The 13565-nt window shown below is 47.7% G+C and overlaps 1 protein-coding gene across 2 annotated transcripts in view; it reads left to right on the forward strand.

Annotated features, from left to right (window-relative positions):
* The window catches only part of AGTPBP1 (ATP/GTP binding carboxypeptidase 1), a 1256713-nt gene that overhangs the window by 864142 nt on the left and 379006 nt on the right, over nucleotides 1-13565 (forward strand). For both annotated transcript variants that reach the window (XM_085633101.1, XM_085633102.1), the window contains one exon: nucleotides 10847-10934. In XM_085633101.1, coding sequence (XP_085489227.1) covers nucleotides 10847-10934 — 88 coding nt within the window. The remainder of the gene's footprint in view (nucleotides 1-10846; nucleotides 10935-13565) is intronic.

A 13565-nucleotide genomic window follows, 5' to 3' on the forward strand; every position in this document is an offset into this window, starting at 1 on the left:
AACATAGTGGTTCAACCGGATGTATGGCAGAGGAGGATTTACATTGACCCTTTCTCTGGCCACATCTTAGCATGACCTCTAGCATCAAACCTTCCTATGCTAAAAATGAAGTCTCACATTTTGAGAGGCTGATTCTGAGGAACTTGCACTCTTTCAAATTCTGAAGAAAAAGCCAATGGAACTCCCACCTTTAACTTAATCATCTCCTGCTGAGTGTGTGCACACAGAGTCATATCAAGAGGTCCTGGAACATCAACCAAACCCTAATGTGGTTTCCATGTCTACTAATGACAGGGATGACCCTTGGCATGATTATAACATGGACATTCCAGCCGACTGATTTATGGAGCTATTAAACCTTCATCACTCGACGACATATCATGTCAGCGTCATATCATGCTGTCATTCAGTGAACATCTGAATACCATAAGGTTAAGTTGTATTTTCAGGAAGAAGGGGATTATTTCCTAATTGAGACCTTCTCATAAAGTGAGTCAACAGTGCGATTCTTATCTATACTCAAAAGTAAACTAAAGTGTTTCATCAAAAGCTTCAAAGATCAGATGAAAACGCATGTCGTCATGCCTCTGGTAGAAAAGAAGTATAAGGCAGCCCCACAGGATCCAGTTTACACCTGTGGTCTCTTGTTACACTAGACATCATGGTTGTACACAGAGCGCGCAATAAGACATTCACTCAGGCTACAAGGGAGAAACCTGAGCCACATAAGGAGAGCAAAAAGATTAATGCCTCAGGAAAACTGCTGGCAGTGGCAGCTTCAACACAGTTCTGTTAGTTTGCTTCCCAGTTACGACCAACACCAATGGGAGGAATGGAGGAACTTATCAAGAATTTTCTAGAGGCCTCTCGTACGGTAGGGAAAGATATTGTTCAGGAGTGAAAGACAATTTAAAATTGTGAATATCATTTGTGCCTAGATACTGATGACATGGCCTCTTGTGAGTCAGACATAAGTGTCAATCTTCATGTCTCCTGACACGTTAATGGGGACTTACCTCTTTGACTTACCTTTTGATGAAGTACACCTCTTGCAGCTGCAAGTAAATGCAATGTTAGAATAGATAACGAAGGGCACAGAAAAAGTGAAAGCTGTGGGAGACTGCAACACCAAACCCAAAAGTCTGGGTTATGGCTCCAGAAAACACGAACCGCAGTTAAAGCAACAGCCAACAGTACTAGCCACTGCAGTCCTTTCCTGATGCCAGGGCATCTAAAACAGGAGCTCCAGATGCTCATAATATGACTTTCCACAGACTCCCTCTGAGCACACAGCACCTGTCGGGAGACAAATAAGTTAATACCACACCACACTGTTCCATATTCCACCTTGCCGCCAAACCATCAGTCAGGACCACCAAAAGATCCTGCAAGAGAAAGTGCAGGTATTGCTTCACAGAACAGCAAAACAACCCGTTCCACCACGGGAGAAAGGTTTCTACTCCCTGTACTTTCTAATCCCCCACAAAGACAGGGCACTGAGGCTGATACTCAAAGTCCGGCTGCTCAAACAACACACCATTCAGAGCACTTCAAATTGACAACTCTACAGGGTGTTATTCTGTTGCTTTGCGCCTATACCTACATAGCGACTCCAGTGCACCTACTTCTGCATTCCCATCTACCTGGCACACCACCGGTGACTCAGGTTTGTGTTAATTGTCCAACACTGCTAATTCAAAGTACTACCTTTTGTAGGTCACAACTGCCGCAAGAATGTTTGTCCTAGGCCTGGTTTTCATTGTGGTGCATCTTTGACACTTTAATTCATGTATTTCCATGACTGAATGACTGGCTGATAAAGGGCTGAACTCAGTAATCAGTCTCAGCCCTCCACAGATTAGCTTTTCCAGTCAGTGACATAAAGTGCCAGCTCTTTCCCCAGCAAAAACACATCATTTCTTGGGAAGGATACTGAATACTATTACAGACAATGCCTACCCCAACAAAGAGAGTGACGGCATTTCAACGGCTGTGTTCCCTTTGAGATGTTGCTTCTTCTGAACGTGATGACAATGCAACTGTTAAAAATAAAGTTGTCGGAGGAGGAGCCTAGCGCTTGACCAAGATGGCCGCGTGAGCTTTGAGCTCCCGAGACCCTCGTGCCCTCCGTCGTCTATCCTGTATATAATCCTGTTTGTATGCATGGCATCGTGTAGATGACTTGTCAGGGAGGCGATCGATGCCACCCGAGGTCGAATCGCCCACCGGGAACCGGAGTTATGCATGGCGGAAGATTGAGGCCCATCTCCGAGGGATGCCAGGGGCTCGAGTTGGCAGGATGCCCGACCTCTAATTGAACAACAGCGGCCAGGCGAGGTGTGAACTGACGGACGGAGGTCCCTATCCTTTCACTTTCTCGCCCTTTGTCTGCCCAGCCCAAGGAGTGCTCACGTCTGCTTTAATATCATTTGGACGCTCTGCATGCCACACTGGCGACCCATCGTAAGACGGAGCACTCCTGATATCTCTCGCTGAGAGAGGGCAGTCCTGTTTGACCCGACTTGCTTGAACCCACCATGTCGGGCAAAGCAGAGGTGGACCGGCCGAAGCCCAAGGCCACCAGGCGGGGAGCCTACACTCAAGCCAATAACATGGACCGCTATGCCCAGCAGAAGGGGTCGCCGGGTGCACCGAGCCAGTCCCCGGACACACAGAAGACTGCCTCACCCTTGGCCCCGGAGCTCTCACTGCAGGATGTCATGGGTGCACTCGACGGGCTGCAGACTTCGATTGGGAGACAGTTTGATGCCCTGGCGCTCAAAGTGGATACCATCTTGGTGGATGTTAATCTGATCCGCGCGGATTTGGGCAAAACAAATGAACGGGTCAAATCCCTGGACATCAAGACCACGGGCCTCGCCGATGATGTCTCGGACCTGCAGACCGAGGTCCGTAAGTTGCGGACCGAGAATGATCTCGCAGCCCGTCGGCTGGAGGACTTCGAGAGCCGGGCCAGGCGCAACAACGTGCTCGTTATCGGGGTCCCGGAGTCCTCGGACGAGACTTCAGTGGACCTGTTCGTGGAGGACTTGGTGCTCAATCATCTGCAGCCTAAGGGTCTAGGGAAGTTCTTCGCAGTTGAGCGGGCCCAGAGAGTGCCGGGTGGGCGGCCCAAGGTGGGAGCCACACCGAGGCCGATCGTCGCCCGGCTTTTTCATTTTCGAGACCGGGACGCTATCCTGCAGGCCTCGAGGGTAACGGGCCCGGTCCCCTTCCAGAACGCGTCGGTGAATTTCTATCCTGACTTCACCCAGCAGGTGCAGAGGCAGCGGCAGGGCTTCCTGGGGGTGAAGAGGAGGCTTCGGGAGAGGGAACTGAAATACGCCATGCTCTTCCCTGCCAGACTACGTGTGGTGTTTGAAGACCGAACATTCTTCTTTGAGTCGCCTGCCATGGCGGATGAATGGCTGGACGCTCTGCCTCGACGACGCACGGAAGAGGACACTGCCGTAGACGGGGACAGTGGCCGGGATGAACAAGGTTGATGTCTTCGGAACCGGACTGACTCGGACTGACTTTAGATAATGACTTGCAGTAAATACGGAGGTTGTGGGAGGACGAGGGGAGCTCTTTCCTCCCTTAGGGGACTTTTTGTAGATTTTGGGTTTGGTAGGGCGACAGGCACACTGCAAGTTGGGGGGGCTTTGTAAGCTGCAGCAGGGGTGCAGGGTGGGGGGGGTTTCCGGGATTTTGGGTTTGTTGTTGGGGGGTTTGTTTCCGCAAGGCATAGTGATTATTTCCAGGACTGTTCCATGTTGGCTCTTCGGGTGTGGGGTGGGCCTCTTTACGTTTGGGGATGGGGGGTAGGGGTTTAAGTGTTATAAGCTGGAATGTTAATGGTTTGGGGGATCGCATTAAGCGTGGGATTGTTTTGCAATTCTTGAAACGGTCATTGCCGGATGTTGCCCTGCTGCAGGAGACGCATCTTATAGGTAATACGTGCTATGCCCTGAATAGGAAGGGTTATAAATTCATAGCTCATTCGGGATTCTCCTCTGGGTCCAGGGGTGTGGGCATCCTAGTCAGAGCCTCGCTACCATTTGAGGTGGACTCCACCATTGTTGATGATAGGGGGAGGTTTGTGGCGGTGGCGGGGCGGTGGGAAGGAAGAACTTTGGTTTTAGTTTCGGTTTATGTCCCGCCGGCCCTGCAGGCCTCCACGTTCACAGATCTGGGTGGGGCCCTGCTGGATCTCCCGGGGGGTATGCTTGTAGTGGGAGGTGATTTCAACGCTGTTGGCTCCGGCCTGCTGGATAGATACCCGCCCAGAGACACTGGGGGGGCTCAGAAGTGGCTTCCAGACTTTCTAGATACGCTTGGCCTGATAGACTGCTGGAGGCTCCGGCACCCCACACAGAGCCAATACACTTTCCACTCCGGGGCGCATGGTAGCCTTTCTAGGATTGACTACCTACTCACTCTGGCTGCGCATGCCTCATTGGTGTCTGAGGCCAGGCACATGGCGCGTGGTATATCTGACCATTCGCCGGTGTGGGTCAGGCTGGATCTGGGTCGAGAGGGAGGGGGAAGGGTGGCCCCTATCAACCCTTGGTATTTCCGAGACCCCAAGATGCGCAGCGCGCTGGTAAAGACAGTAGATAATTTTTTCAAGGACAATCAGGGATCCGTGGACTCGGCAGTGTCGCTGTGGGAAGCATTTAAGACCGTGCTGCGAGGGGAAGCCCTCTCCCTTGTAGTGGCTGCCAAGCGGCGGAGAGATGGCGAGGTTTTGCAGGTTGAGGAGGAGATCGCGGCTTTGGAGGGAGCGCTGGAGGAGGAGGTTACAGAGGCCTCACTGCATGAGCTGTGCTTGAAGCAATCCGAGTATAAGGACCTGGTGACGAATGCCGCTAAGACCCTCGGTAGGGAACAGCAGGGCCGTCTGTATGATGTTGGTGACAAGGCCGGGAAACTTCTGGCTTGGCTGGACAAAAAAGAACGGGTCAATAGAGTAGTGCCGGAGTTGACGGGAGAGGGGGGAGAGGTGATTGTGGAACCTGAGAGGATTGTGCAGTGTTTCTCGGACTATTTCCGTATGGTTTATGCCTCAGTGTCGGACAGGCCGCCCGAGGACTCGCGTGACCTCCTGCGGGATATTGCATTGCCCTGTCTCTCTGATATAGATAGGGACGATCTAGATGGTGACATAACGGTCGATGAGGTGGCGGGGGCTATCCGCGCGTTGAACTCGGGCAAGGCCTCGGGTCCGAACGGCTTGCCGGTCGACCTGTACAAGCTGTTTCCGGATAGGGTTGCCCCTCACCTGCGCGCCATGTTCGTGGAGGCGCGGGGGAGTGGGGCCCTCCCGTTGGATCAGCGACTGGCGACGATTGTGGTTATACACAAAGAGGGCAAACCCCGAGATAAGTGCGCCTCATATAGGCCTATCTCACTCCTTAACGCAGAGCCGAAAATTCTGGCTAAAATCCTGGCGGCCCGGTTGATTAGGGTACTCGGTGACTTGGTCCACCCGGATCAATCCGGATTCATCCCGCACCGTAACACAGCGTTAAATCTTCGGCGCCTTCATGGTGTAATCGCCAGGGCGGGCACGCTGCGTGAACCAGCTATTGTGGCGTCTCTCGATGCCACGATGGCCTTTGACACGGTGGAATGGGCATATTTGTGGGCCGTGTTGACCAAGTTCGGCTTTGGCCACGGTTTTGTGAGCTGGGTGAGGTTGCTGTATGAGGGCCCTCTTGCGAGTGTGGTGGTAAATGGCCGGGCGTCGACTCCGTTTCAGCTTAGGAGGGGTACTCGGCAAGGTTGTCCCCTGTCGCCATTGTTGTTTGCCCTCGCCCTTGAGCCGCTGGCTGCGTGGATACGCTGGCACCCGGATATACGGGGACTTAGATGGTCGCCTGAACACGAGGACCGTATATCGCTCTATGCTGATGACATCCTGTTGTATCTTGCCTCACCCAAGAAATCACTTATAGTGGTCTGTGACGTACTCACATCTTTCGGTAGGAACTCGGGTCTCGTTATCAACTGGAGTAAATCGTATTTATATGTTCTTAGTGGCGAGGTTCCACCGATCCCTCGAACTTGTTCGATCCAGGTTGCTCAGCAGGGCTTCGTGTATCTTGGGATCTTTATCTCCATGGACTCTGCCGTGCGATATGAGAGGAACCTGCTCCCCCCCCTAGCGCGCCTGAGGCGGGATGTGGAGGGCTGGCGGGGGCTGCCGCTCTCCCTCGTTGGGCGCGCGGCCCTGTTCAAAATGATGTCTCTTCCCCGGTTCCTCTACGCACTGCAGAATACTTTGGATTGGGTACCGGCCAACTACTTTCGGGAGGTCGAAGGCCTCCAACGAACGTTGCTGTGGGACGGGCGGCCGCGAATAGCTATTGCAAAGTTGACGCTCCCATGGTACGACGGGGGTATTGCGCTTCCAGACATCCGACGGTACTATTGGGCCACCCAGCTGAGTGCGATTAATCACGGGTTTTATGGCCCTGCCCTCAGCCCTGGGTATGCCATGGACAGGTGGTTGCTGCGTGGTGGTAACTATTACAGGGCGTTGTATTCGCGGTCCCTGGACTCGTCCCTCACGGGGCCCACTGGTGTGGCGGTGGGTGTGTGGAAGATGGCAACTGACTCGCTGGGCTGGAAGGATAGGCTCACCCTCGCTACCCTGCTGTTTGAATCTGAGAGACTGGGTAGGCTTTGGCACACAAAAGGCTTTGACAAATGGGACTTGATCGGCATCTCCAGGGTCGGAGATGTCCTGATTAAGGGGAGGGTGAAGTCCTTTGAAGAGTTGCAGAAGGAGTATGAGCTGGGGCCATCTGAGTTTTTCCGCTATATTCAGGTGCGTCACGCCCTCTGATCAGTCCTCATAGAGGGTGAGAAGGTGCCTGAGTCCTCTCCTTTGGAGGACCGGGTCCTTGATGGCCATATGCCCGAGAGCACGATCTCGCTCATCTATAAGAAACTGATCAACGTCCGGGCGGATATGCTTCTGGGGTTGAGGGACCAGTGGTCTAGGGATGGCCTCGAGTTGGATGACGAGGATTGGCAGTCTGCTGTTTCCTCTCCTAAGGAGGTTGCGATCCCGTCGCGTCTGAGGCTGGTGCAGCTTAAAATACTGCATCGAGTGTATGTGACGGGGCCAAGGCTGGTTCACATGGGATTCTCGGAGGACGGCCTATGTAGGAGGGGATGTGGTATGGTGGGTACTTTCCTGCATATCATTTGGGAATGTGGTGTCATCACGGAATTCTCACGGAGAGTCCATGCAGTGATGGGGGAGGTGACGGGCATTGCTATGCAGCCGGAAGCGCGGTGTTGTCTCCTGAATGTCTGGGGGCCCACTGATCATAATGCGGCGCAGACCCAATGGGTGACTCTGGGTAACATGGTCGCTAAGAGAGATATAGCGCGATTGTGGGGATCCGTGGGGCCCCCCACATTGACCGCGTGGAAAGAAAATATGGACTGGAGTATGCTAAGGGAGAAGACGGTATATTGCGCTAGAGGCCGCCCTCGGAAGTGGCACGCCATCTGGGGGCGGTGGAATCAATACAGGGGGGGAATTTGTCTTGCCCCTGATTTGGATCCCCCCGAGGAACAGCTTTCCTCCTAACCTTCTTTCCAGCTCAGTATGGTTAATGGACTTCTTTGGCCTCTGCTGTCCCCCTTCTTCCTCTTTTCACAGTACTGTAAATGGTAGATGATTGGGGTCCTGCCTCCCCTGGGGGGCTATCACCATGGGCATTCAGTGTTCTTGCCTTGCTGGGGGTTGTTGTGTGTTTTGTGTTTATTTAAAAAATGGAATCTTTGCACTCCTCCTTCACTGTACTGTGGACGCGTCTCTGTTCCTCTTTACCGAAGCTGCCGAACCTCCGGGTTGTCGGCTGAATAGCTGTGTCCAGACTTTTGAAAATAAAGGTTTTTATAAAAAATAAATAAATAAATAAATAAATAAAGTTGTCTTGTATTGCAGTTGTCCTAAAGGTTTGTCTGTGCATGCTCCCATTTCAAGAGTGTCTAGTCAATCAATGTAGGTGGGTCCCATAGTTTGACTAAAACTACAATGGTGAAACACCTGAACTTGTTACGGGTTAGGCGGCTTCTCAACCCCCAGCTGCAAGTCATCATCACCCCAGGCAGCTGTCTTACAGGGTGGGTAGCACATTTCGGTCATCTCACAGTTCAAGACCAATGGTTTCCTCAGCAACGGAAAGCTATTTCCTAGAATTAATGACAGTTCAGTTATTGTTCTGAGTGTTTTACAAACTGATTCACAAGGCAGTGCTCATTTGGTCAAACAACAAGAACCCATTGTATTACATTCAAAAGCAAGTCGGTACACACTCACCTCACTTGTCCCAGTTGGCTTAAACAATCTGGCATTGGGCCATTTGCCATCCTGTCTTTCTCCATGTGGAAGAACAATTACTTTTCAGCCTTGCTCAGCAGAATGCTTGAACAAGCAAACGAGTTAAAGGTCACCATTCACGTACTTCAGCAGTACTTTGACACCTGTTTGCAGTGTGTGAGAACAGAAAGTGCAGAAGCTTCTCCTCCAGGTGCCCACAGTCCATCTGCATTATGCTATGGATCAAGATTCTCCAATGTCAGTTCTGGAGGACTGGATCCATGCCAGATTTTTAGCACATCCACATTTAGATAGATGTAGTTATATAAAAAATCTAGCTTGGATCCGGCCCTCCAGGACCGACATTGAAGAACCCTGCTATTGATGAATTGATCGGCGATATTTGCATACCCTTTTTCTCTACTACTACAGATACCTTATATAGTAAAGAAAATTAGGTAGGCATCTATGAGGCTCATTCTCATACCACTCTTCTGGGTGAGGCATACATAATTCTTAGCACTTCTAGAGATGTCCGTATATTCCCATGAGAAACTGCCACTATGTAGACCTACTCACTCAAATTGAAGTCCGCTACTACATCCCTATCACAGAGAAGTGAATGAAATGATTTGGCACCTGAAGTCTAAGAGATTGGGTACCTTCAACTTCTATAAGACTGCATGATATTTTCAACTTTCAAAAGAGTGTATGATAATTTTAAAAGAGCCTACAAGCCCAGCTTGTTATGTGGCCAAATAGAGGAGGTATGTCAACTACTGCTCCACCTTTAACAAGCCGCTTCTGTTCGGGACGTTATCTCCTATTTATTGCATCTATGAAAAGCAGACTTAGCATGTACTTTGAGAATGAGTCATTTAGCTGCCGTGGAAATTTACATGCACAATCAACAACACTAGTAAATGTTCAAAATACATGTAATTAAGGCCTTTTTGGAAGATATTAAATGTGTAATTGTACCTAGAGAGCCACCACTGAGCCAGCATTACACTCTTGCCAACTACAATTTCTTTCATGGAAGAGGCCTTCCCCATTATAGTCACTCACCTTTGTACAGTCCGGGAGCTGCAAGCTCTAACATTGGAGGAACCATTAATTCAAGGGTCATCCAATGGAAAACCCCTTGTTTACTTCCTATGGGTGTCACCCATTTCATGTCAATCGAAATATTGGCTTGCCGATGTTTTCCCACAGCCTCATACAATTGCTGTCTCATGCATTACAATACCAGACCCCAAGATTAAGTAATTCTTTGTAGCTGTTGCTAAGCCGTACTTAGGAATCTCTATTTCCAAGTTGGGCATTTGTTTGATGCGTTCTCAAGTGTATTTCACTCTGCTTGCTAAAGCACGTCGTACACTTCATGATGTGCGTAAGGCTCATTCCTAGGCAACATTCCGTTTGCATACGTGTAGTTATGTAGGGCTGCAAGATGAACTACCATTCAGCCTTTTGCAAAGTATTATTCTGTGGACATTCATGTCCACCAAGACACACGAGCAGGCCAAACATTGGTTAAAAGTGATCTCCAAACGTTTTCTACTGTAGCTCGCAAGGACACTGCTTTGAACTCTGTGCAGAGTATGTCATCTAAAGCAGCACATGCCGCAGACAGAAAATGTTACTTGCCTGTAACAATAGGTTTGAAGCTTGTTGTGCTGAAGATTTACATGCACTATCCCACCTCCTCAGATGTGAGTTTATGGTACAATGCTTTGACCAGTACTTATTTTCAAATATTTAGTCATTCTGCACTAGTATACATAGACTGCCCTGTTTTGCATCACTACATGTATTTACTTTCACCTGTATGCTAAAACACATTTTAAGCTGGATTAATTGTCCTGTTGCATTGTGGGTTCAAGGGGAGGGATCATAAATCCATCCACCCCGAAACCAAAATCTTTACTTTGAGGAAAACAAATTGCAACATCTGCGCCCAATTGTAGATGGCAGGAAAATGCACAGCATGTGATTCTACAGCACTCCGTAATGTAGACTAATTGTTACAGGTAAGTAGCATTTTCCTTATTCGTGATCTAGGTGAAAAGGTGTTACCATTATACTTGCTTGTATTATGCTTGACATTTCCTCCTTCTGTTGTACATTCCCCTACTCTTCCATTCTCAATTAGTGTGAGAACACTGTGTAACACCTGTTGTGAGCGCTGATATAGAAGTGGTATTCAGATATAGTTGCAGGTGGTATTGGTTTTTGTAGTAGCATTCCACAGTGTTGACCGTGCTTATTACCGGGAATGGTTGAAATTGTAGCAATCTGTAGATAATCTATGGCAAAGGGATAAAACAATTGATGCTCCTAAATATACCGAGTATGTTATGTTAAGCATGCCTTGCTTAAAGATAAATGTAAAATAAATAGAAATTGCTAGAAATGTCAAGTGCATAGCTGAATGCTAAAACTAAACATACAGCTGTGTGTTCCTGAATAATCAACTTGTTTCTTTTGGTATTTTGAAAGGTATGCAACCCCTTATGTACTCTGTTCAGGAAGCATTAATTTCAAAGTCTTGGTGGACCCGTGTTGGGACAGATATTTGTTACTACAAGTAAGTAGTATATAAACGCAAGAGGTTGGTATGGTTGCTTGTATAAGGACGGATTACAAATTGTCAAGTTATAAATATGTGTTATGTTTAAATCTGTGTATTAGGTAGAATAACACAACATTATATAACCAGGCAGTTTACATTGCCATGGGAAATCACAAAAGGAGACCCCAGATTTTTACACATCTGCCACTATATACATAATTCCACTTCATTGAAAATGGAGACTGGATGCAACAACCCTTGTAATAGAAGGGCAGATGAAGGTTCATGGGAAAAGGGCACATGGTGTTCTCTTAAGTAGTCAAGACTGAATTCAAGACAGAGAATTATAACCCGACAATATACACAAAACCTTTTCCAACTGGACTGGTAATAATCAAGCATGGGCCATTGTTATTATTGTGCAATTAAGTGGTTTCCTCTTGCTTTTGGTTTCCATCAGTTCCTTAGTCGATTCCAGAAAAGCATGGGTTGCTATGAATATTCCCAAAGTAACCTCTCTCACATTAACAGTTTAGAGGAGTGCCACGGCGAAGCCTACATGCCCCATGAATGAAACTCTTTTTTGATTAACTTAATTTAGTAGCACAACGTAAGTCCAGAAATGCGTATCATTGCCACTCTGTGTTAGGTTCTTTTTGTCTGTGTTTTTTTTAATTAATCCCTCCCTTTGCCTTGGTGAAAGAAATCAACTATAATAGCAAATTCAGATAGAGTTTTTCCAGAGCCCTTCCTGTGAATTCTAATCACTTTATGTATTTCTATCTGTATGTGGGGAGTACCTAGAAATGCCTGCTTATTAACACAATTGCAAAGTAGAACTCAACCGTGTCTCAAGTCCTTTCAGGTTGGTTTTGGCAGAACCATTGATGTTATGTTGCAGCCGTTAAATCCTTTTGGCTGTTGAATCTCCAATTCTGTGCCTGGATTCGCAAGTTGACATATAGCTTAAGTTGTGCAAATTGCATATGTACCCATGCTCTGAATGCAGGCTAGAGGTCTTAAAGTTAGCACTCAATACAAGTCCACGGTGTGTGTCTGAGAGATTTTGCTTATGGCATGCAGGCACTACCAGAAGTGGCAGTTGATCCCTGAGCTCAGAACAATCGTTTTTCCCTCAACCAAGCCTCCAAGTCCATGTCTTCACCCACTGAATGGCTGATTATTGAGACAGTCATTTAGTGAGTAGGGAGCACAGAGTCTTGGTGGGACAAAACACTAAATAGTTGTACATGTCCCTGCCCTCGCTGTTGCCTGCCTTCTCTATTGCCGGCCTTCTCTATCCCTAATTGTTCTTGACCAGTGTGCATTGTGACCTGTGAGCCTCAGACACTCCTTGCCCTCCCTGACCATTTCTTGCAGGTTCTAGTCTTCCTCATGGTTCAGAGGCAGAGAGCTGCACTGAGCACTGTTGAAGCAGCGTACTAGGGTTAGGTTACACTAGTAAGGAATCAAGTGTAATCCGGAGCTGCTACATAGCTCCTCACTCCCTATTAACCTCACTCATATCTGGTGCTGCCTATATTAGGTAAAGTTGAGCCCTGTCTTAACTTTCATTTGACCTTAAATAATGACTTATCAACTGATCTTAAATAATGACTTATCCCCACAACATCACATTAGTTATTACTAAAATTGTTTTCAGAGTAGAACCACTTACTTTATTCTCGTCTTCTATCCACAAAAATTAAAACGAAGTAGGAGAGATAATCATGCTCTCATTTGAGCTGATATCGCTTGGCTTTAATCGGTCTGATGCAGTCCTCTGGGCTTTGACTTTGTATGTGAGAGGTGTAATTATCCTTCGACCATTTGTTAGCATGGGTTTTTAGTTCTTTGCACACAGCTTGTGGTAAGGTCTGTTGGGAACTGAATAGAGAAAAATAGGCTGATGATGGTTATAAACCACATTAAGCATAAACACTCCAAGTGCCAGATTAATAGATTGTCTTGATACAAATTGCTATGTGCCCTTGAAAGAGAAAAGGGAGTTAATCACATCTGTAGTAGGTTAAAGACAGAATCATCATATGTTCGATAATGTGAATCATAGTGTCTCCAGAATTCCACCTTGACTTATAAAGTAAAAGAAACAAACAGATTATGCATCATAATGTGGCTCTAGTATGTAGAAATCCTGTTTCTGGTGAGTAAATTAAATAACTGTGTTGGCTTGCCCAATTGGGCCCTCATTATGAGTGTGTATTTTAATCCGATGGCGCTAGCAGCAGTAGTGAATGGCCTCATCAGAAATACGAGATGTTTATTGTCTCCTGGAGTTCTCGACTGTTGAAAATGCAGGTGCAATGTCCAGGCCAAAATGAAAAGTTAGTGGGGATTCTGACTAGCAATTATCAATGCTAATTCTTCAGGGCCCAACTTGTACTAAACTGGATTGTCCCTGGCCCTAGAGTTTACTGATACCCTGAGTATCGGCACCTCTAGAAGTGGGGAATTAATAGGGACTTTAAAGGTAAAGAGTGTTGTGGGAAGGATCACCATCTTGTTTTACAAAAACCCCACCGGTTTAGAAAAATTCACCTGCTTAGCCTTGAAGTATTGATGCCATTCATGCAAACACTTTAAGGTTTGGCTAACCCTGTCTTAACAATGACCCATACTTGGCTT

This window comes from Triturus cristatus, chromosome 2_1 (genome assembly GCF_964204655.1).
Source record: "Triturus cristatus chromosome 2_1, aTriCri1.1, whole genome shotgun sequence".
NCBI classification, from domain to species: Eukaryota; Metazoa; Chordata; class Amphibia; order Caudata; family Salamandridae; genus Triturus; species Triturus cristatus.